Source organism: Calidris pugnax, unplaced genomic scaffold, assembly GCF_001431845.1.
Source record: "Calidris pugnax isolate Ruff unplaced genomic scaffold, ASM143184v1 scaffold244, whole genome shotgun sequence".
Lineage (NCBI taxonomy): Eukaryota > Metazoa > Chordata > Aves > Charadriiformes > Scolopacidae > Calidris > Calidris pugnax.
In genome coordinates, this window is record NW_015091141.1 from 2,721,179 (window position 1) to 2,744,947 (window position 23,769).

Sequence of the window (23,769 nt, forward strand, 5' to 3'; positions counted from 1 at the left end):
CCATTAAACATGGGGGAAGCTGAAGTTTTAGCAGTAGCTCTTTCACTAAGGAAGAAGAAGCAAGTGGCTTGCTTAATAAAAAAGGTCACATTGGAACTCTCAGGAGAGAAATGACCAAAACCTACAGTGCACTGAATACTCCAGGACACAGCCTGAATACCTTGGTGGTGCTTAGTGGGGGACAGTCCTCCTGGGAAAGCACCGAGCAGAGCTCCCTGCAGCTGCTAACTTAAAAACTTGCTGGCTCCCATAGAAAAGGAAGGGCAGGTGTACTGAAACATCTGCAGACCCACCACCCTGAAGGACAGATGTAGGAGCCCAGTGGAGGCCAACCTCAAGCTCCACCACTCCCAGCTCCCTCCCTCTTTCTTGTTCCAGAGGGACTTCTAAGTCCATCGTCTCTCTGCACACAGAGGGTCAAAAAAGATCTGCTCCTCATCAGGACAAGGGGAGGAGGGAAGAGTCAGACCTCCTCAGCAGGAATACAGGGCAGCTCACACCAAATCACTGCAGACCGTAACAACCCCAGGGCTTCACATCTCTAGAGTGATTTCAAGCATTAATCTCCCCCAGGCTCATAATTTTCTCTTCCTTCCTCTGTTATATCAACCAGCAGCTAGAGTCTAACCAACCCCCTCCACACATGGCTGAGCACCCTTGCTATACCAATTCTTACACAAGAATTGAAAGAAGCTTCCAAATCTCAACATTTCAACATTCAAATGCTTTCATGTGAACACAAATGCTTTGTTCGTTTGCTCTAAGACAGAGGTGCTTTGCAAGAAAAGAAGGAGGGAGCTTATTTTCCACCTAGAACAGGAATCTACAGATTTGTTATCCCACAGAGTGATTAATGTCCTCCTTGCCCTCACTTTTATGCATCTCCTTCCCGCGCAGCTTATTGCAATCACTCTGCTCAAATGCAAGTGATGAGGGCACAAATTCATTGCTCTACAACTACAACGCTTCCTTGTGACCGTCCTTTGCAGGGCTGGTCAATCTTGCACCGGGCGACTGAAGCAGTTCTCAACCAGGTTCCTGAAGGCTGAAGCCTTCCCATTCTGTTAACTGTAGCTGGAAGGGGAGTCAGAGCTGCTGCTGGAATTCATTAAAAACAGCTGCAAAGGGAATGCAAGGCTGGGAAGCAAACTAGGGGTTTTTTGTTGTTTTGTTGCTTTCTTAAATGACATGCAACACCTGATTGTTCCAGAGAATTGAGGCAGTAGCCCCACACTTGGACAGTGCCAGGAAAACCAATGAGCCAGGGATTGTATTCCATCTACATGCGAGAGCAGTAGGGAAAATTGAGCCTGTGCTGCGGGAACGGTTTTGCTTGGTACTACATGGTCACAGTGTGTAACCACTGTAAACACAGAAATCTGAGCCCCCCACTGAACCTGCCCTCCCCAGCTTCAAGTTGTATATTTCATCTGTGTTTTATCAACTAAAAAGCCTATACCAAAATGAACAAAACACGTGTCCTTAAAAGGATTTCACATCCTTCTTTGTAGCCATGGGAAGCAATCTAATTAGAATAGTAATAGGATACGACTGAGCAAAAGGAACAGAAAAATACTGAAAGCTACCTGAAAACATATTTTTCCTAGTGAACACTTGGCACATTTTACACTCATAATGAAAATGGCACACACATCCTCTCATGTATTGCCTTTCCTGCCCAGTGAAGGGAAACATTGGTCCAAGGTGAGACAGTATTTGGCCACTCAGAGTTTTAGAGCTAGAAATAGGGAGAGCTCATCAGGCACCCTTATTTGCCAGTAAAGACCACGGAGCCATTTGCATGGCTTATACATGAGCCGAGGGAAAGGATTTTCTCTGTGACCCTCCCTCTGTCAGCTGAAAGGCTGGCTCTTGGCCCAGCTGCTCAGAAGGGGCCAGCTCTTACCCCTCACCCAGCCCTTAGAGGAAACGTCAGGAACAGATCCATCTGAATAGGGAAACCTAGGTCTGGAGGGGACCAGAAGTAGCCCATTTGTCAGGAGACCCAACGTAGAAAGATGAGTTTGTGGGATTTTGTCACACATAGAAGGATTCCTTCCCCATTCTAAACAGGCAAGCAGTACAGCACATCCATCAGGACAGAAAGGACGCTAGTCAAGCTGAAAGACAGAGACCAAAGAGTGCCCCAATCCTTTGTACAGGATGTGCTCTAACACACCTCTGCTGTCCTGGTCTGTGGCAGCCACTTTACAAACCATCACCATGTACCCAGTCCCTTCCGTCAGTTCCTTCCCACCAAGGAGGGAGACAAAAGAAGACAATGTTTGTGTTCAAAGCTTCCTGTATTGTGACCTGTTGATAAACTCTAAAGTAGCAATATTAGTACAAACAAGGTCAGTCTCTTTGGAACGAGGCTTAAGTGTTTTATTAGCCGTCAGCAGGTCCTTGCGAACACAAAACTAAAGCTTCAGCTGTCAAGCTAACAGAAACTAAAGTGCACACACGTAAACACACGATTAAAAATACTTACAGAGTCTATGATCCCCTGAAGGGCTTCAAAACCATCGTTCACTGGAAAGACATGATCTTTGCTGTCGGCAATTCTAGCCAGCTGACAGAGCGGTAAAAGTAAATAAAACAGAAATGCAAAGAATGAGATAAATTAGCCAGCAGGCAGCAAATTAAGACTTCTCCAGAATCATCCACTTGCAAGTAAAAAAAAACCAACACAAATATTCCAAGTACTCTGGGTTTGTCAGTCATTGAAAATTTATTTCTTTAGTCTCATTGATTTTAGAAAGCTGCATATCGGGAGTCAGAAAAGGCTTCCCTTCACTTGGAAGACAAGACAGAACGTGACTTCTACCAATGCCCAGAGCCTAACGATCTTTATTGCAAAAACTGTCCCCCACATGACTGTAAATCACCCCACACAGTAACTTGCCAACAAAATAGGCCACAGCATCAACCTGACAGGCCACTAATGCAGCAAAACACTTCAGCATGTACGTCATTTAGATCAGGGAAGGAAGCAAAATAATTCAGTATTTTCATATATAGAGAAGACTAATGCAAATTATAACCCCTCTGGAGATATAGGTCCGATTCACCTTTCCTGTCAGGACAGAGATTTGACTGTTTGTCCTAGGCTCAACCATTTGAAAGCCAAGAAGACAGCAGCAAGATATAACAGGAGATATTTTCTGAGTGGGGGAAAGAAGAGAGCAGAAGAGCATTTGGAAGCCTATGTGACAAGGAAGAGGGCCATTCATTGCGCAGTAAGATAAGGGGAACCAGGACATCACCTGTAAAGACCTACGTGCAGGTTCACTTGTCAATAGCATGCTAAGGGTTAAGGCAAAAATACAAGCCCAGTTCAGAAGTAATGAGCTCTCCATGCATCTGCTGGAGCAGAATCAAGTTTTACTGCTGCAAGGCCAACGTTTGTTATAGTAATTCTCTCCCATGGCAGAGGTAACACCAACCCAGCAGGCCTCTTTGGCGTTTCCTGTAGCATTGCAAGCTGGAGGCAGCAGACGAGCCACACATTCCTCCCTAAACCCCACTGGCTCCTCCTCTACAGCTCGTGTCTCTCGGAACTCCCATTTCTCAAGCACAGCACCAAACTGCCAACCTCCTGGGCTGCATCCAGAGAAATACTCCAGGCAACATTCCCCTGCCTGCCCCAGGAAGGGCAGTAAAGCTGCTTGTTGGCAAGATACTACAGATCTGTAGCTTCTGTACACCGGGATGTTTACAGTTTCCTCAACTCATAGTTGTCCTCCCAGTGCATTCTGGGGCTTCAGACACTGTCCTCTCATTCCAGTTAGTTTCTTCATCATCTAAATGACTTCCAGTAGCAGCTGTCTTTGAGGTCTGCTACTTTAGATCTAGTCTCTTCCATTTTTATTCCCTTCTTGGTTTTTTTATTACTTACTGTGGGTTATACTAGTCTCTGGTTTTGATTCAAAGGAGATTGTTCTAAACCAAGTTTGTTTTGACTCCTTTTTGAATGAGTGTTTGAAGCTTTGTTAGAAAGCTGTAAACCTGGAAAAGCTTGATTCAATAAGATTTGAATAAGCTTATTCAATAAGCACATTTCAGTGCTCCACTTTGGGGCTGTACAAGTGTTTCACTCATGTTAGAAAAACAGAATATCAACTGTTACACTTGGTGCAAATTGTAATTCACAGACATACTAACATTGATAAGATAAATTTAGAAGTCAGTCTATCAAATGGGAAAACACTAAGATATTAGTGTCACTAATTAAACTCTTTGCTTTTTTACAGCATCATTTTCCCATGAAAGAAAAGCTGGACTGAAACTGAAGTGTTACATGGCAATACCTCCATTTTATAGGGGAAAAAAAAAAAGTCCCCACAACCTCCTTCTGCCTACAGCTTAAGCCAGACTGACTTGTTATTCTTCCTATGTCTTCTAATCTGCATTTCCCCACTATTAGCAAGAGTCATTGTGGCAGACAAAGGGACAGTTCTCCACATATGGACATTTAGACAGAAAGGGGTTTAAACCCAACATCCAGACCAAGACCCTCCAGGCAGTCACTGTAGACTGTCAGAGAGTCAGGAGAAGGAGAGGAAGACCACTGGTGTGGTCTTGAGAAAGTGATTCAGGAGTGTGTGCTTGTGCTCAACAAGTTGCCGAGTACCCCAGCAAACACGAGGAGTGTCTCAGTTACCTGGGTCTCATTGAAGTCTTTCACACCAACACAATACACTGTCGCTCCCAGGTCACGGGACCGATTAGCCTGGAACAAGGAAAGGGAGGATGACGCGGACACAAATGTGATGAGATTTAGGTTTCTAAAATGTCTTCATTATAAATTTAGTCTTTGTAAAATGAGCAATGGCGGATCTTGTCTAAAGACAGCTTTAAAAGCTTGTCTCCCTGATTCTGCAAAAGCAGCTTTTAACTGCTACTAGAGTAGCTATTCGTTTAGTAAAGCAAAACCCAAGGTATTTGGTGAGGTTTTTAAATCCAATTAGCTCACCTTCCTAGCTACTCCAAATTCCTTACATTTGTCCATGTGGATCCATTTGTGGATTTGTGATTTCAGAAGGGAAAAAAAGGAGACGAACAGTAAGGATGGGAACTCTAGATTCATGACATTTGTGCTGTAGCAGAACGTGTTTTATTCTACAAACCTATTCTTTTTGTTGTTATTGGATTTAAAGCTTCACTTTGGACAGATCGAGAGGAAAAAATCAGTCCATAGAAAATTCATGTAACAATACCATCTTCCCAGTTTAGGTCATCTTAATTTGTTTGACTGACAAATGAAAATTGGTTCATCCCTTCAAAGATGACTATCAAAAGGGCACCAGTAGGAACACTATACAGCAAAGCTTTCAAGTGCTCAACCTATTGCTTATCTAACATTTGGCATAATACACTAATTTAATGCGGGTGTTGAGAATATATGCTTAAATCTTGGAAACACTTGTGGAGATTTTTGAGTTGATCATCTGAAAGGCTTTCTGATATGACAGAAGATTATAGGAACAAGAGTCATCCTCTTTTTGCAATCTTTACTTTTTGTTCCCAGAACAATCCAATAAATATGGAAACTTTTCAGCTGTTTGAGGGTTTTTTTTTTTTTTTTTAACTTGACAGAAAAAAAGGTTTATTTTGCAGAGATCTACAGATACTAAATATTACAAAAAATTTTTAGGTTTTTTGGGGTTTTTTTTTTTTTTGTTTGGTTTGGTTTTTTGCTGGTTTGGTTTTTTGTTCAGTTGCTGTTTTTTTTTAAACAGGAAGCTTAAACCTGTCTCCTTTCCTATGAACAGTCTCAGTTTTGATGTCAGAAGCATTGCTGTTATTAATATTTATCCTTAAGATTCACATCTAAAAAGCACCAAAGTGCAGTTTTGGTACTAGGGAAAAAGGTTTTCCCTTCAAAGCAACAAGCCCAGACATTTCGCTCCCGTCCAATCTAAAAATGTGTAAGACACTTACCTCCCTCTCAGAGTAGAAAAATAGGTCTTCATGGAGTTCTCCATCTGTCAGTGCAATGATGACACTTGCAGTTCTGTAACCTGAATACACAAACTCCATTAGTCCCTTGGTTTTGAGCTGTATTTGTTAAACTATCCTAGAAAACATCCTGTTAACGACCTGTTAGCACACTTAAAGGACCAGAAACAGTGGAAATCAAGCCCATGTCCTCACCTCCCTTCAGCCAAACAGTTTTCAGAAGACATGAATTTTTGCATACTTTTACCACTCTAGCACATGCCTTCAGTACCACTTTGACGTGCCAATGATTTTTAACTGAGAGCCCCTCACAACTATTTCAATATTTCAGACCAGTAGATTAGACTGCAACCATCAAAAAAAAAAAAAAAAAATGCAAAGCGTTCCTAGTTTTTTCCTGATTTTATTAATGCTGTCAATTCAAGAAATACAGAGATTTTTTTCAGCTTGTGATAAAAAGCTCAATTGGGGTTTAAACAGGCATGGTAGGAAAGTGGCTTTAAAATCTTCAGCCTTCCTATGTAGCATATTTCAGCAATAATAGTTAAACCTTGCAGTCTTTCCCTTGCATTGATTATACCTTGGGTTTTACAAGTTTGTATTAGTTTTCAGGCGTGGCCAAATAGAATTAATCAATATTTCTGACAATAGACTTGCTACAGATGTGAAAGGCCTCTGTAGGTATATCTTGCACAAGCACTGTTATGGAAAGATAAAGGAAGGCTAAATATGTCAAGGCATGCAAATTATCAACCTTTAAATTTCTTCACTCATTTAGGGCATTATCCTGCCATTATGAGTAGCTGTGCTTCTAACAAGCTGTTGCTGAAGGGACAAAAATCCAAACAAGCAACTTCTTCAATTACCGCAGAACAGAAATCTAACACCTAATTTCCTTGTGCCACTTCGAAATCCCCAAATTTAAATAATGTGGCAATGATGCAATGAAAGTCGAGTGACAAACAATAAGCACCACGCAGGATCATTGGTGTTACAGGTGCCTAACTCAAGTGTGTAGGCTCTGTGTAGGAAATGGAGAAAAGTGAGCACTTTTTGTACAAACTTAGGAGCCCAAATGACCTCCAGAGAGGCCTTTCTCCCTCCACTGGCTACTGCAGGAGCCTTTGGACCTACTGCAGGTGGTATGAACACTCCTTTTAGTGCAACAAGGACAAACACGTAGAGAACTAGTAAAGACAAAATACACAGGCCAACATTCAGACTTGAGGACTCTGTTGTCCACTGCTTCTTGCATATGGTGGCAACCTGTTTACATCAAACATGTATAACAGCATGTAAAAGCATTATCAATCCCAAATCTAATTGTTGTAGCTATCTATTCCATTCTGCTGCCATCAAACTTTACAGGTGAGTCCCAAAGCTGTGTGGACTTAGTAACTACTTTGTTTTATTCTTGAGTGGCCCTGCAAACCCATTAGGACTGGCTTTGTACTCAAACATCCGATTGCCTGTCTTTTGTGTTCCAAGAAGCAATGTTTCTATTTCTACTTCAGGCCTTGCAGTGCAGAAAGTTTTTACATCGATTACAAAGAAAGAAAGGACAAACAGTTTTGAAATTGTCTGCACTTACTACAGGATTGAATAATCGCTTATTGAAGAAAATTTTTACCCAAGGGCATCTCCACAGATTCATGTTTCAGGAGGAAGAAGAAATGGTTACCTGAGTCCTCAAGGAAAAAGAACAAAATACGGTACCAGACAGTTTTGGTAAGAGTAAACACCTTCAGTCAGCCTGGCTTCTCACTTTTGGCCTGAAACACATTCATTCCAGGTCTGGCTCCTTAAAACTCCACCTGTTCTTTTTCCTTTTAAGGAACAACTACCCTGAAGAGCATTGCATTGCTGTAAGAATGGGAGCCACCCCCCACCATTCCCACAGTGAAGCTGCATTTCCAATCTATTAAAGTTACCAGTCGAAAAGAAGAGAAAAAACAACATTCAATGGATCAAGAAAGTCTCTCACCGTGAACATTTTCATAGTAAATCTGTTCACTTGCCTGAAATTAAATCAGAAGATTATTAGCAATAAATGAATAATAATACTTTGTGGGCATCTACACATGCACCAGAAAGAAAGAGAAGATGGCAGTGGTGTCAAGTTTGTCTCTGCACATCAAAGCTGCTTTCAGAGATATCTGCTTCACAGAACAAGTTTCTGGTCTATAGTTTCTGATCACCTTTCTTCAAGGTCTTCTCTAAAGCATAACCAGTGAAACCAGCCCTAAGTCATTGGCCGACAATAATGTAATCTCCCAGCATTCTGCTGTCTGAAAATCATATTCATCTTCCCCTTGAGAAACATCCCAGGTCCATTGATAAGTATTCCCATCACCTCTAGATCAACTGCTGTAATTGCAAATAAAACAACTGCAGAGAGATGTTATGTCTCTGTCTCCCACTTGATCTATGCACAAGCAAATTCTGCAAGGTAGAAGGGCAAACGCTTCAGGGTGCATCAATTGAAAATTAAAGAGTAGCCACCCTGAACATATTCGGTTTGCAAGTTTCATTTCTGTTCTGAATTTAAATCTGGTTGCTTGGACTTCTCCTGCAAAGCTCTAGAAGTCACCAGACTCTGGGATTTGGGTCTGGACTCCAAGTTAAGAGCCACCATCTGTCACTTGGTGTGTGTTCACACGCAGTTTCAATAGGCATTTCAATAGGCAGACAGTTCCACAGTCCTCCCAAACGCATCCGGGTACAGAAGTGGGAGGGGGTTCAGGTCTAAAGAAACTGCTGAGCTTGTAAGTATTCAGGAGGAGAACATCAGAGCAGGCAATAACTTCTGGGCAGTATCATTTGCCCAGCTGTGAGAACAGACTCAAACCATGGCCTGAGCCCCCACCCAACTCTAACAAGCCCACTAGAGCACCCATGCAGGACACTAGACAGCTTTCCACCCTTCCTCAACATGGTTCCATGTAGGCTTGCAACGCCAAAACCTTCTGCCTTGTCCTAATCTGAAAAGGCAGCTCCCCCCAGAGAAGCTAAAGGCATAAAGAAAGATAAGTAGTGGGGTTTGCAGCTCCCTTGAACCAGCTCCAACACTGAATGCATACACTTCAGGGTTCCTACTGTATAGAAGGGTAACAGCCCCACTTACCTACCAGAGAAATATTAACCAGATCCCTTTGTGTAACATTCCCTGAGGAGCACCCAGATGGGGTTTAGAGGCACTATAGCATGCATCCAGTTACCCTTTCAAATCCTTCATGCATATATGTGTCACCTCCCAGAAGGACTTTCTGCAGCTCTTCCAGACCCTGGCGTATCTGTTCCCTGAAAGGAATGCAGGTGCATTGTTAGAGCCAAGACCAAATTTATCAGGAGCTGATATCCAGGGGCACAACCAGAGAGAGAGAGGGGGAAAAGCAGTTAACCCAGTATTTATATAGGCTGAGGTAATGTTAGGGGCTAAGGTAATGTCTGGGTAGAAACCTTTGTTCCCACAGCCTGGGGAAAGCATGGCAACAGCAGGCTCTCCTAAGTCCTGACCCATCCATTTATTTCTAAATAAATAGCCCCCGTGTAATCTTGGTGAAACCTCTGATGCAGAGGCAGAGCAGCTGACCTGCACCTGGCTCAGTTGCCTCACTTGCTGACTTGACTGGACACATGCAATCAAACAGCCACAAAAAATGGCACAATCTCAAACCACCCTGGCGACTCCAGATTACTTGGACATTACAGCTTCACTTCCTGTACAAACTGACTTGAAGAATAAAGCCTTTCCCAGTAGCTCATTAAGATTCAGGGTGTCTGTTTTCTTCTTTTAAGAAATCCCAGGCAGAGGGACAGATCAACTGGAGGATAAATGGGGTGGGCACCCATTTGTTGTTCCACTCAGTTGCAGGCACCAAACTCTGGAAGCTGAGGAGAGGCCAGAAGTAGTAATACCAAGATATTACCAAGATTAATGCCAAGATAAAATCCTGTGATGTGTGGGATGTATCTCTGAGCAAATTGTACAATCTTCATGGGAAACAGGGAGGACCATACTGACATTGCACGACCAAATGCCAGAAGTCAGTTTTGTCCCTGCATTTTTTAACTGCTTGAGACAATCCAGTTTGTGTGATCATCACACACTCACATTTGAGGCTGACAGCAGCAGAGCAGTAACTCTCACAAAGGACAAGGGAGTATTTGCTTTTGCAATAGATTGAATTATCAAACATTCAAGAACTCATTCTGTCCTTGCGATATCGCAAACTAGTTATGCACTGAGATGTAAAATTTTAAATTTTATTTAAACTTTAAAACAGACAGCAAAGGTTTTTAAAATTTGTCAATCCAATCTCATTAAATGCACAGAGTTTTTCCAAAAAAAGGGATGCTAAGCACCCTCAATCTTCATGTTCAGATGCTGATACACCACATGGAGGCATGGGCAAGGTCGAAGAGGTTCTGCCACCACTCCAGCTTTCCTATTAACAAAGGCCAGTGTTAATTAAAAGACTAGCATGAAGCCCACACCTTGTTTGTCAGGCTTCAGACCTATGTCTCATAGTTTCGAGCCTTATCCGACCAGAGATCTTTGCAATGGGTTGTGCTCACAGGGTGGGCAACAGAAAGAGGAAGGGAACAGGTTTTCCTCTGGCATCAAGGTAAATATGGCTAATTCTCTTTGTACTTACTAATGCAGTAAACGGCAGGAGATGCTTAGGCTGGCTGGGTTTAATGCATTTGTCAAGGCTGGTATGTATGTGGACTGCTCGACAGGAAAGCAGCCAGTTTCCTATTCATTCCTCTATAGTAGCTGCTTTGGTATGCAATTTCATAGGCATCCAATATGTAAAACACATGCTGACTTATACAGCCTTCACATGTGTTACATATATTTTTTGCTCCACGTGGCAATGAAGTTAACAGAGGAAGCAAAAGCGATTAAAGGACCTCATCCAGCTCTCCTTGGAGTCAGAGTTAAAAAAACCTAAATCCATCCCATAGATTTTACTGGAATTAACTTGGGCATCTACAAGGGAATGACAGGAACATGCTTCATGGCAATCAAACTGTCATTGCCAGAAAATACAAACCCTCGTAATCCATCCTAAACAGTGTTTGCCTATAACGTACCTTCAGACCTGCAAAGAAATATGTTCACCTCTACCTCAAGAGTACGGGTATCACCTACAGCTTTCAAGTTTGTTTTTATGTCGCCTATTTGTTTGCAGAAGAAACTCCCTAAGGATGTTTCAAAGGTAACAAGGCTCCTGTTCTCTGACAAAAGCCTGAAAATCTGTGGAAGGCAGACTCCCTCAAAGAGAGCAGTTTGAGTTAAAACCCTAATTGCTGACAGAAAGACATTTAGAAGTTAAAATTAAGGAGGCAACCTCTGCCTTAAGAGGCCTTAATGCATTCTAGTAGAATGAGTACCATAGGTGAAAATAGGCAGGTGATTCAAACAATTAAATTGAGAAGCACAAAGGTGTCACAACTGCTCCCAGTGGACTGGAAATCATTGAGCAGGAAAGGTAAAGGAAGCCACAACGAGGACACAAACTGCAACCTCTTCTTACCTGTCTTCTGTTAACCTCATTAGAATTGTCCCTCTAGTTGAAAAAACAATGAAGGACATCCTCAGCTGCGGGCTGGAGAAGGAGAGAAAAAAAGTAAATTATTTCAGTGGTCCAGACCAGAGTTTAGTGTACACACAACATCAAACACAGGGTCTCTCACTGCTATCCAGATTATAACTTGGCTGGATAAAAGATAGAACTGAGCAGCAAAAGGTGTTTTGCCCTGGGCCTTCCTAGTCAAGGCAAACCATGAGGAATCCTAAAAGATGTCAATAGCACTTGCATCATGACCTAAGGATTGCTAAAGCAAGAAAGGCTTAAGTGCATCCTGATATCACCATGGAGAGGAAGGAAAGCTAATTATGTTTATCATAATAAATTCCACCCACTGACCTGGGAGTTTTTTCATCCAGTCTCAAGGCATTCAGTGCCTGAAAGCTACAGCCTCAGGCCTCTCCCTGCAGACCTAAACTTCTGTACCTCAGGCGGCAGCCAGCTATCTCAGGAACAAGAGGGTTCTTTCCCCCTAAAAATACAATTTGATCAATGGAAGCCAGGCAGGAGAAAAGGGAACAACTAGCTTTTCTACCCCTATTTTCTGCACAACAGAAATTTGGGGAAAAGCAGTCAATGGGATGATCTGGGAAAAGCAGTCAATGGGATGATCTGAGAAAAGCATTACGAACTTTCTGCAGCAGGTCCCCTGATGGAAAGCAGCTTGAGCTACTCGACTGTGCCCCAGAGCACATCTCCTTGCCACTGGCACACACACCCCTCCTCACACCCTTATCTGCAAAGCAGCACTTCTTACCTTATGAACTTGCGGGCCAAATGTTCCACAAAATGATATATTTCATTCCAGTGGTGCAGGACGCTTCCTGATCTAGGGAAACAATTATTACAGGAGAGACTAGTTTAATTGCTGCTATGGTAGTTTTCCCAGCCTAATGCTTTGTTACAAATTGCTCAGCTAGTCATTTCTTTTTATTTTGTTTACCACTCGCTATCCATATTCTTCCTTTAAAGAGATATTAAACTGTAAATGACATTTCCTACTCTACTTTGAATAGCAAAAATAATTTACGCTCTAGGCAAGTGTTTGAGGCTAAACTTGGCAATAACATAAGGCAGTTATGCTAGACCTTTAGCACAGCCTTAAATAAATAAACCCTGTGTGAGTGAAGACTTGTCTCTCTGCACAGTAGATTTTAGATTAATTCCACCAACTCACTTGCCGTAACGTTATGCAGAGCTTTTAGCTCAAGTGTATTTTGAGAATAAAGTGCAGTTGGAGGAATAGATTATTAAGCTTCTCTAGCATTTCCACAGTGCTAGAGACTATGAAACCACGTCGCGACTGTTCTTGCTAATTCTTTCACACCTCAGTTAAAGGCAAAACAAATTAATTTTGCTCCTCAGGGGAAAAAAACATGGACTATAATGGGACTGGATTATTCTTCTTTTTGTTGTGAGAACCAGGAAAAAATTAGGTTAATCGGAATCTTTCAGCACTAAATGCCCCTTCTGGCATAAGCACTTCTATGAACACTGGAATATTAATATTGGAAAAAAAAAATCCTTCCTAGAGTTGGAAAATAAATATGTCATCACTTATTTAATTCATTGACTACAATTAAAAATATTTATAGGGCAAATAATCATTCCAGCTCTAATAGAAACTTCACTGATCTGCAGGCTGAGGAAGGAAAGACAAACAATTGAGAAGATGTTTTTTCACTTCGCAGAAAGAAAAGGCATTTGTCCTGACTCTTTTCTACCTTAGATCTGAGAATGCAGAGCATTCACCATGAATTGATTCTCCCAAGTACTGCACACCTGGCACAGCCAACCCCTGCCCACAGAGAGCAGCACAGTGAGTGCCCAGACCACACTCTGCAGGTCCTACAAATTCCCTTCCCCATTCTCCACACACCTGCTTTTCATTTACAGCCATTCAGTAAAAGCCTTGGCCTTACCCACTTGCTCCATGATATCTTAAGCCATTCTTTCTCTGGATGGTCCCAACCTTAGATGACATGCAGTGAGGACCCTTGTACAGGTACAGGAGCATATGGACCATCTGGCAAAATTATGAACTCTCTGGTTCTTGTTGCACAAAAGACCTGATACCGAACACGTCTCTTTAAAGAAAACCTTACAGGCACCCCCGTTTTGTCCAGGAATATAAGGGACAGACTGCAGAGAAGACTTGATGATAAACACATGCTAATAGTGCTAGATTACTTCTTGGGTCTTTCCTTGCATCAGACCAGGACTTGAAATCATTACTTGTTCTCCGTGCAAATGTGTATTGGAGAGGACCAAGGAAACACTAATAGCAAGAGCCTTGATTAACCAATTAAACTGCATAGACAGTGGGAAAATTGCTGTCTTGTAACAGATGAAGTTTGAGGTACATTAGGACTTGGTCTCAAACAAGAAATGTAACCCCTGCTGCATCCAAGCTGCCAACTGATAGAACAGAGACAGACAATGCTCAATGCCAGGTGCAAATTCCTCTCAGATGTGTGGAATATCTCTGCGACCTTGACAGGCACTCCAGTCCCATCAGTCCAAACCATGTCCGAGAACTGCCCTGCAAAATAGGTCTTTACATGATGAGGCATAAAAGAAACACTTCACTTTATAGCAACGGTTATATCAGTCTCCAGAAGATACATGAAGCCAAGGCTTTGTTAACCATAAAACAATTACCACTTCCTTCAGTGAAAGGTATGTTGCTTTAGGCCATATATCCACCTCGCAAAAAAAGTGCACCTCATTAAAGTTTCACATGTTTTCTGAACCATCTGCTAGCAGACTCATGAAGCTACATATACTTTCACAAGTATACCCTAACCAACCTTCTCCTAGCCATCAGATAAGACGACCATACGACAGTTCATGTTAAGGGCAAACTCAGCTCTCGGGCTCTGCCGGCACAGAAGCTCTAGCCAGACCCCACCTGCAAGAGGACGCTGCCCTAGAAGCTCCATTAGCCTTTAAAAGTAGGATAATTTCTTCCCCTCTGAACAAACGTTGATCATCACTTAAAATTACTATTGCAGCAAGGCAGCTGGGAATGAAATCCAGCCACCAGGCCCATAAGGTATGTAGGTCGTCATCTGAAACTCCTGTCAGTTTCCATGGCTCTGAGAAGTCATGCATTTTTTTTGGAAATGCATTTGGTAGAATAAAGCTGAAAACCCAATAGCTCAATTCAATGACGTGCCCATCAGTAGCACACCCTGTTTAAGTGTTTGCCTTTGCAACTGCTGTTCTGCTGGTCTTAAATTGTTTGGGCAGTGTTTTCAGGTAAGCAGCACTTTTTAATTTTTCACACAAGTATTTCTTCAGCTCCTGCTGCACCTCCTTCCCTTCATCATCCTCGCTCTGTTCTCCCACCAAGAGTCCCATCTCTATGCTCTCTGCAACAAAACTCCAAGTGTCTGAAGTACAGCTCTTTTCCCATGAAACCTTCCCACACGTTTATTAACACAAAAAGGGAACAACCTGAAGCTCAAGAGCAGCAGAAGGTTAAACATCTATTCCAAGGAAACTTCTTATCTTTGCTACAATCATAAAAACAAACCCACTCTATCCCATGAAAGGAGGATGGTTTCTGCTTTCAGTTCTGAAAGCATTGAACTGGGGCAACTGGAATAGTCTACAATCCATTTATTCTTGATCTCTACCAGAGCAAGCTATAAAAGGGTTCCAAAATGAAGGCTCACACTTTTGCTGACATTATCCCTTCTAGCACAGCAAGTTTTCCATCTGTAGCTAGACAGCCTGCAGTCCACTTGCAGTTAATTTCTCCATCTAGTCCAGCCTAGGTGTCAGTGGTACAAATGCCCAGGTCTGCATTTAGAAAAAAGTACTCCTCTAATACATAAAATACATCGAGCCTGACAAATTTGGTGGCTTTTATGACGGCACTACAGCACTGGTGAATAAGGGAGGAGCAACTGACATCATCTACCTGGATTTGTGCAAAGCATTTGACACCATCCCGTGGGACAGCCTGGTCTCTAAATTGTAGAGAGACAGATTTGATGGATGGAGCACTCGGTGGATATGGAATTGCTGGACTGGCACACTCAAAGAGTTGTGGTCAACAGCTCCATGTCCAAGTGGCAACCAGTGACAAGTGGTGTTGCTCAGGGGTTGGTACCGGGACTGGTGCTGTTTAATGTCTTTGTCGGTGATATGGACAGTGGGATTGAGTGCACCCTCAGCGAGTTTGGCAGTGACACCAAGCTGTGTGGAGTGGTTGACATGTTGGAGGGAAGGGATGCCATCCAGAGGAACCTGGACAAGCTTGAGATATGAGCCCATTAAACTGTCCTGAATTTCAACCAGGACAAGTCAATGGGGTTGGGGCAACCCCAAGCTTAAGTCCAGGCTGGGTGGTGAATGGATGGAGAGCAGTCCTGAGGAGAAGGACTGGGGTGCTGGTGGATGAGGCTGGCACCATGATCTGGCGCTGTGCACTGGCAGCCCAGAAAGCCCCCTGCATCCTGGACTGCATCCCCAGCAGCGTGGCCAGCAGCGTGTGTGTGGGGAATCCTGCCCCTCTGATCTGCTCTGGGGAGACCTCCTCCAAGTACTGCCTCCAGCTCTGGGGCCACCAACATCAGGAAGGACATGGAGCTGTTGGAGCAGGGCCAGAGTAGTCCACGGAGATACTGGGAGTGCTGGAGCCCCTCTGCTGGGAGGGGGGGCTGAGAGAGTTTGGGGGGGTTCAGCCTGGAGAAGAGAAGGCTCCGGGGAGACCTTGGAGCCCCTTCCAGTCCCTCAAGGGGCTCCAGGAAAGCTGGGGAGGGACTCTGGATCAGGGAGGGGAGCCCTAGGAGGAAGGGGAACTGAAAAGGCAGTTGACACTGAAAGAGGGGAGATGGAGCTGAGATGTGGGGAAGAACTTCTTTGGTGTGAGGGTGGTGAGAGCCTGGCCCAGGTTGTCCCGAGAAGCTGTGGCTGCCCCATCCCTGGAGGGGTTCAAGGGCAGGTTGGAGGGGGCTTGGAGCAACCTGGTCTGGTGGGAGGTGTCTCTGCCCAGGGCATGAGGCTTGGAATTAGATGATCTTTAAGGTCCCTTCCAACTCTAGCCATTCTGATTCTATGATCTTTTGAAACACACTTCAGGCTTCTTACAGTCTTCACTTTGCTTAAAATAGAAAAAAACCCAATAAAACTAACCTTTTGCAGTCAACAGAAGCTTTATAAAACCAGCATTAGCTTACAGTGCTCACCTCCAGAGCTTTTGACTGTGTCATTCAGAAGCCCTTCAGTAAATGACACTTGTCACTTGCAAAGCCTCTCGTAAGACAGGCCAAGAACTCTGAGTCAGACAAGTATTTCTAAAGCCTAACTGTAAGAGCCAAATTTAAAATCGTTATCTCTTCATATTCCCCCAAAAGAAACAGGATGATCAGCAAGTCAACACTTCACAGCTGAATGGCTGATGCTATAAACTTGTAATTTAAGAGAAGGCTCATCGTCTGGATGCCAAATTCTCTTGCTGGAGAGAAGCCCAATCAATGGAAATTAAGATTAAGTAAACTATTATGCCTTTAACAAGAGAATGATACATTCTGTGGTCAACTGTGCTGGAATTTTGTACATCTAAACTAAATCCAAGGGTGAGAGAGACACTCTACATGGCTCTGTGGTTCCAGACACGGAGAGCCATACTCTGGCTAAACCCTGTCCTTCAGGAAGTGCTTTTCTCCTGCTCACTGTGATAACATGCACCATAACCCAAAGCTGCAGCAACGCAAACCTCCTTATACTTTGATGTTCTTGCACTTTTTATACTCCTTATTTCCATTTCTGTCATTGCAACTTCTCAGAATACCCATGGCTTTATTTAATTCATTAACTAGAAAACAGAATCAAGCCTACAACCTTGTACAAAGCTTGTACAAAACTCATACAAAGACTTCATCCCAGTTACGTGCACTGCAGCTGACATAAGTACATAAAGACACCTATGCAGAGACTGATGTTGATCCAAATTCTCCTTAAAGTTCCACAGTTTTGGACTAGCTAGCTGTCAGAGGTGGCACTGACCCAAGATGTTTTACAGCATCTTTTTATTCAGCTCTTAAAAAATAACACAAATGAGCCATGAAGTGCCCTTTCTCTTTCCAAATACTTCAGGAGTTTTGAAAACACTACATAACACAGAGATGTTAGAGAGGTGATGCAATTCTTTGAGGAAACACTACTATCTTGTGCCACACTTCACATGAAGCAGCTCACCAGAGATATTTGCCAAACGTTTGAGGTTACAGGGTCTATAGAGGTCCAGGACAAGCAGAGCAGGATAAGCCTCTAAGTTCAATCACAGTCCAAGAACATTCTTCTCTTCCTGACAGGCAGGGGATATGCAAAAAAACCCCAACCAATAAACAAGTAACCACGGATGAATTTACACCAAGCAGTAGATAAAGTGCTGCAGGCATGCACTTCATCCTGAATGCAAGGCACCTCCCACCAACTCCTTTTACCAAGGAATAGTTAACCTTAGGTTCACCACTGGCTAAAAACATGTACACAGGTCTTGATGGGCAAGGATTTCACTTACTAACTTAGCTCATTGCAACTGCATGCCTACAGCAGGCTTAGGAGGGAATTGCATCCTTCAGGCAACAAGAAAAAGACACAAGAACGTTCAAATTCCTGCAGGCTACCTTGCTAGCATCCCTCAACCCTCATTCTTAAACAAAAGCTATCCCTCCATATACTAGCAGCCCCCTGCCAGCCAAACAAAATGCACACATCACTCTGGATTCAGGCCCATGATTCCAGAAAAACAGTCAAAGAATCACTGACTTGGTCAGCAAAGATCAGAGATTATTTTGAACGTATTTCTGCAGACACTCCATCTTACCATTACCTACTAAAGACTTGTATTTCTTAAGGTTAGAGCACCCAGACTATTATTCAGCTCTGGAAGGGTCCCGTGGTTTGCTTTGTTGGAGGCCTCATGTTTCCCAGGGGAAGAGTCACCACAACCAGAAGTGGTTCATGTAGGTCCTGCCTGGTGGTGCAGAGTCTGCTTTCCATCCCACTGTGGCCCTACATTCTTCCACACTCAGAGTGTAAATCTGGACTTAGTCCTGCTTAAGTCATGGTAACTACAGCTACTAAAGCTAGATTCAAAGAAACAACCATTAGCCTCTCTAGAGCAGGAGTTTCACTCCAATACAACTGGTTAAAAATAGATCAGCTGTCTGGCTGAATAACGAAGGGATCACAGGAAACAGCTTGGATTGCTTGCTTCATTTTGCCAAGGATCTTTTGGAGCCAAGTTTTCTTTCACACATGTACAGTTCCTTGTGTGTTTTCTGCACATGTCTTTGAATGCCTACTATTTGCACACAACAGGCAAGAGCACAGGACATAACATCTTTGACATACAGAGGATACAGCAAAGAGAAGACTTACTCATTGCTATTTCTTCTTCCGTACCTGCATATAAATTGATCTGGGAGCTGCCTAATTTTCCAACTGTGCTTGTGTGGGTGTTTACATACCATAACACTAGATGCCATGTCAGGGCATAAGTCACAGTCTTTGTTAATTAGTCACATGGATGATATTTTTAGAACAACAACGTCAACAAAAACGTTTGCTTTATGTTTATCAGCATCTCACTTCTTCCTTCTTAATGAAGACCATATATCTTATCTTGCATCCAGACTGTAAATTCTTTGGCCCCATATTACAGAATCACAGAATTACAGGATGATATGGGGTTGGAAGGGACCTCTGGAGATCACCCAGTCCAACCCCCTGCCAGAGCAGGGCCACCCAGAGCAGGTCCCACAGGAATGAGTCCAGGTGGGTTTGAATGTCTCCAGAGAAGGAGACTCCACCACCTCCCTGGGCAGCCTCTTCCAGGGCTCTGCCACCCTCGAAGTAAATAAGTTCCTCCTCATGTTTAGGTGGAACTTCTTATATTCAAGCTTGTGCCCATTTCCTCTTGTCTTATCCCTGGGCATCACTGAAAAAAGACCGGCCCCATCCTCTTGACACCCTCCCTTGAAGTATTTATAGGTGTTGATCCTCTTGACACCCTCCCTTGAAGTATTTATAGGTGTTGATCCCCCCTTAGTCTTCTCTTCTCCAGACTAAAAGGACCCAAGTTCCTCAGCCTCTCCTCGCAAGAGAGATGCTCCAGGCCCCTTGTCATCTTTGTAGCCTCTGCTGTCCCCTCTCCAGCAGTTGCCTGGAACCTGTTCTGCCATAGTTTTTGCTGCCATTCAGTCTCAGGAAGCCTCAACCCAGGAAGCCCCACAGCATCACAGTAACACAAAGGGACATGCCAACTAGGACCAGCTTTCTCAACAATTTCCCCAAGATAAGCTGGTCCTACCTTCCACAGCTCTGGGCTCATCTTGCCCTGACCTCCCCTCAGAGATGCTCAGCACCCTGTATGACTACATCCTGCCTGTAACCTAAATAGCAAATAGCATACAACTGTGCTCTTGAGGTATAGCCCTCTCCACCCTTCTTTTTTTTTTCTTTTTTTTTTTTTTTTTAATCAAAGTACAACAGAAATGGATTAATCCAGCCTTAATTCATGTGAACACAATTCCTTTAGTGGACCTACTATCAGGCACCTCACAATTTCAAGTTTGGTGTTTGCGTGTGTAATGCCATTTCTGTCCTTTTAAGTTTGCTGCATGTCAAGTAACGATTCTCAAGAGAGCAGGCAAACCTTAATTTCCTCCAAAGTAGGAGTATGGCACCAACAACAGTGTGACAACTTCGGTTTTACTTGGCAAGGAGTTTGCCCAACTCGAACTGCAGCCGTCTGGGGCATCTTTGCATCACTTCTGGAACGTAACTCCATTAGCCTGAGGTCCAACAGTCACAGCCCGAGAGCTTTTCTATATCACTGCCTAAGCTGTGTGAGAACTCTTGGAAGTGATAAAAGACATGCAAGTGCACAAGCAGAGATTAAGGATGCTATTGTAACCTAGCAAGCATGCCTAGTATCATCCAGGCTTTTTGTTCTGTACTTGCACACCAAGGCTGCGTAATGTAACAGGATTCTTTGTGAATGGCTGAATGCTGGATTTCCTCCTTCATGACCATGAGAAATGGAAGATTTGCTTCGGGTCCTCTGAGCACGCCATCTGCAGGGAGTCATGGCTCCAGCTGTCTGCACACAGCTGAAGGAGCCCTGGTTTCCCTTCAGCAGTTCACCCAGCAAGTTTGCAGGAGTCCCTGAAGGAGAATGCTGCAGTGAGCTAGAGAACAGCCTGTAACACCAGTGGGTTACATGGTCACTCTGAAGGGGCTTGCTTGTGGCCAAAAGTACACTGTAGGAGCCAGCGCTGTGACAAGGACTGTGTGTAACGCAGGAGCCGAAACGTGCCCTACAAACAGCACACACACAGGGTGCTAACTGGAATTAAGTAGTTCATCAAGTCCAACCAGGCACTGAGGCAAACGGGTTAGTAGAGGACTCTAGCACGGGTGACTTCCAGGGCTGTGTTTATTGTTTTTACATTACTCCTTTGATCCCAGAAAGTAGGTTGCTCAATATTTTAATGGCTTGCTTCCACCACTGAAATTAACTTTCTGTGTTTCAGAAGCCAAATCTCTTAAGCTTTAGTGTCCTTTATCACTTTTAATAATTTTTAAACATTTTTTGAGCTATTTCAAAGAAAAGCAGTGATCTCTGAATCTATTATTATCATTTCATAGTTTGCCTGAAGGTCTCCATAGGCACCACCTCTCTCCGCATTCAGGACTTCAGCAGCATTTTTGAAAACATTCTCTAAATAATTAGAAGGTAGAAAACCCAGGCTACGTAAGACTTAAGGAATTTAGAACTCCAGTTTAGACTCTGAGGAGTGAAAGGAAGTTTTAAAGATAAAAGGTATGGGACGTGCTCCACAACAATAAGTTGCTCATCAGCCACCTCGAAGGCTAAGCAATCAGGTCCATGGTGTATTGGGCACCCCAGTAGCTTAAACACCAACACTCTCTGTCAAATCCCACTGGGGACCAAGGACATTTTTACAGCAGACCCTGTTCATTTCTGCACCAGAAAAATCCCAGAAATAGGAAGCCTGCAACTGTCAAAGCAGGATTTTTTGCTGAATACCTTGATGCATACACTGAGGTAAGTCTGCCTGCTTTAAAGTTTGTCCCAATCCTCCATATTTCCACTTAAATTCATAATCACTTTCCCTAGAAAGTCATGCCTTTTTGTAAGAGGACAGCACAGAACTTGAAATAAGTGGCTGTTAAAATTACATTAGTTCTGAGGTGTAACACAGCACATCCATCAGATTCGAGAAAACCTTCAATCCTGCTCCAACTTTCAGGGAAATGCAGTTTGCAAAAGCTGTCTGCAGTACAAATTAGGCTCTGTTGGTTCTTTTTTTCATATGTAGCAAAAGAACCGAAAAGCAAATCAACAAAATGCATCAGACAGATCTTTCCACTGTATACAGTAAAAAAAAAAATAATCTTTCCCCTGGAGCATTAGGACAATTGGCTTAATAAAACAGCCAGTGTCTCAGTCTTACATTTTACCCAGTATTTTGTAATAAAGTGTTATGTAATTCCAAGTCATTTATACTAATGGAATGTGGGAGCTACTGCAAAACACTCCAGAGGATCAGTCAGAAAGCTTCATCCGCGAGCACTTCTGGCAAGTTGCAAATACTTTCCTGTCTCTGAAATTTATGGTTAATAATGTCAGTACCATGGCTCTGGCATGCATATTCTCCAGTATTTCCAATCCTTTGGTTCAAAAAAGCTATTCTTAATCAAGAAAATAAGGAGAATCCTTTTAGCTAGCATTTTTTTATACTTTCTTGTAAATTGCTGTATTGCTTCAATCTAAAGCTTTCCAAAGCTCAGCACAGACCTATTTCACATGGCTCCATCTACAATCTGAAGGCCTGTAAAGAGGCAAACTTATCAGTGCCAAGAAGATGAGACTATCACAATTGGTGATGAAGAAAGTGAGGTAGGAAGGGATCTTCATCATAAACAGTTAAGCAGTCAAAAGATGCATTTGATTAACAGGAAACAAAGAAAATGTGACTCAGCGTAGAGAAAATAAAGGTCTCATTCAATAAGGCACTCTAGCTGTTTTCCATCACAACAGCCAAAATCAGACCCCTTCAAAGGGAGTAGGCACCTCTCAGAGCTCAGTGGTTCTGCCAGTTGCTGCTCTAGAATGTTCAGAGCTAAGGAGTAAGTGGTACAGAAGCACATCTCCAGGCAGACATGCATTTCCTCTGCCTTTTCAGATAAAAAATTAATGCCTGCAATGATAACTCTCCAACCCCTGCGTTCCTGAGTGCCTTAACCTTCACGGTTCATAGGGGAACCGGAGATGACCGGGGTACTGCCCTTCTCCCAACCACTCTTTCAAGAAACTACAGGGTCAAGTACACAAAAAAGCTTCAACAGCAGCCACAGCAAAATTTATAACAAATGGATTTACAGAACACAATGGGATTCTATACGAGACCTATCAAAGAAGTTTCCACAACAAAGCTCCACGCCAGAGCACTGAGGAGCTTCCTGGGTCCCTCAGGGACACAGTGAGTTCTGCAAAACCAAAAGCCAAAGAAAACCTCCTCGGTATCAGTATATACCGTTCCAGTTCATGCCTAGAGAAAGGTTTCGTTGAAAAGGGGCAGAGTAGAAGAGACTTACTTGTCTAGAATGAAATACAGATCAAATCCTCCGTAACAGGCAGGACCACCATTCTCTCTCTTCCCACCTTGTCCATCACAGGCCAGCACAAAAGTTGCTAGGAAGAGACATTTGAAGCCAAATCTCAAGATGCTTTGCTTTGCAATAGCCATTATATCCAGAGAGGAGGAGAAAAAGAAATTTCTTCTTCCAGGCTCCTTTATTTCACAGGTTTCTCCACAAAAGCCATTCAATGACCTTTCAATGTGGATATAAATATCTCTTATTCCTTAAAACTCCACTTGCAACAGTTGTCCTCAGGAACTGCAAGACTTTCCCCCTTGTTTCCCTTGCACTTCTGTTTCTTGGTTTCAGATTTCAAGATGCACAATACTGTATTTCACTTTTTGTTTTTTTTTAAAGGGACTTGACCCTCTGTCTCACTTGCAGCTCTCTGAAAGCAGCACCATTGTTCTGCAAGAGGAGGAGAAGCCTCCGAACAAATCTTGCTTTGTCGCAGACTTCAGAAATTACAGGGAGGGTCCGAAGTTCCCCCCCCCCCCCCCCCCCGCTGTAATTTTTTTGTTGA

The 23,769-nt window shown here is 43.2% G+C and overlaps 1 protein-coding gene across 1 annotated transcript in view; it reads right to left on the minus strand.

The window, feature by feature from the left end:
* ANTXR1 (anthrax toxin receptor 1) overlaps positions 1-23,686 on the minus strand; it is a gene marked incomplete at its 3' end in the record, with an annotated part of 116,274 nt that extends 92,588 nt beyond the window's left edge. The window contains exons 1-8 of the mRNA XM_014958704.1: positions 23,202-23,686; positions 12,316-12,387; positions 11,505-11,576; positions 9,180-9,261; positions 7,946-7,979; positions 5,944-6,023; positions 4,664-4,732; positions 2,492-2,572 (exon numbers count right to left, since the gene is read on the minus strand). Of these exons, the coding sequence (XP_014814190.1) occupies positions 2,492-2,572; positions 4,664-4,732; positions 5,944-6,023; positions 7,946-7,979; positions 9,180-9,261; positions 11,505-11,576; positions 12,316-12,387; positions 23,202-23,353 (642 nt within the window). The remainder of the gene's footprint in view (positions 1-2,491; positions 2,573-4,663; positions 4,733-5,943; positions 6,024-7,945; positions 7,980-9,179; positions 9,262-11,504; positions 11,577-12,315; positions 12,388-23,201) is intronic.
* Between the last annotated feature and the right edge of the window lie 83 nt (positions 23,687-23,769).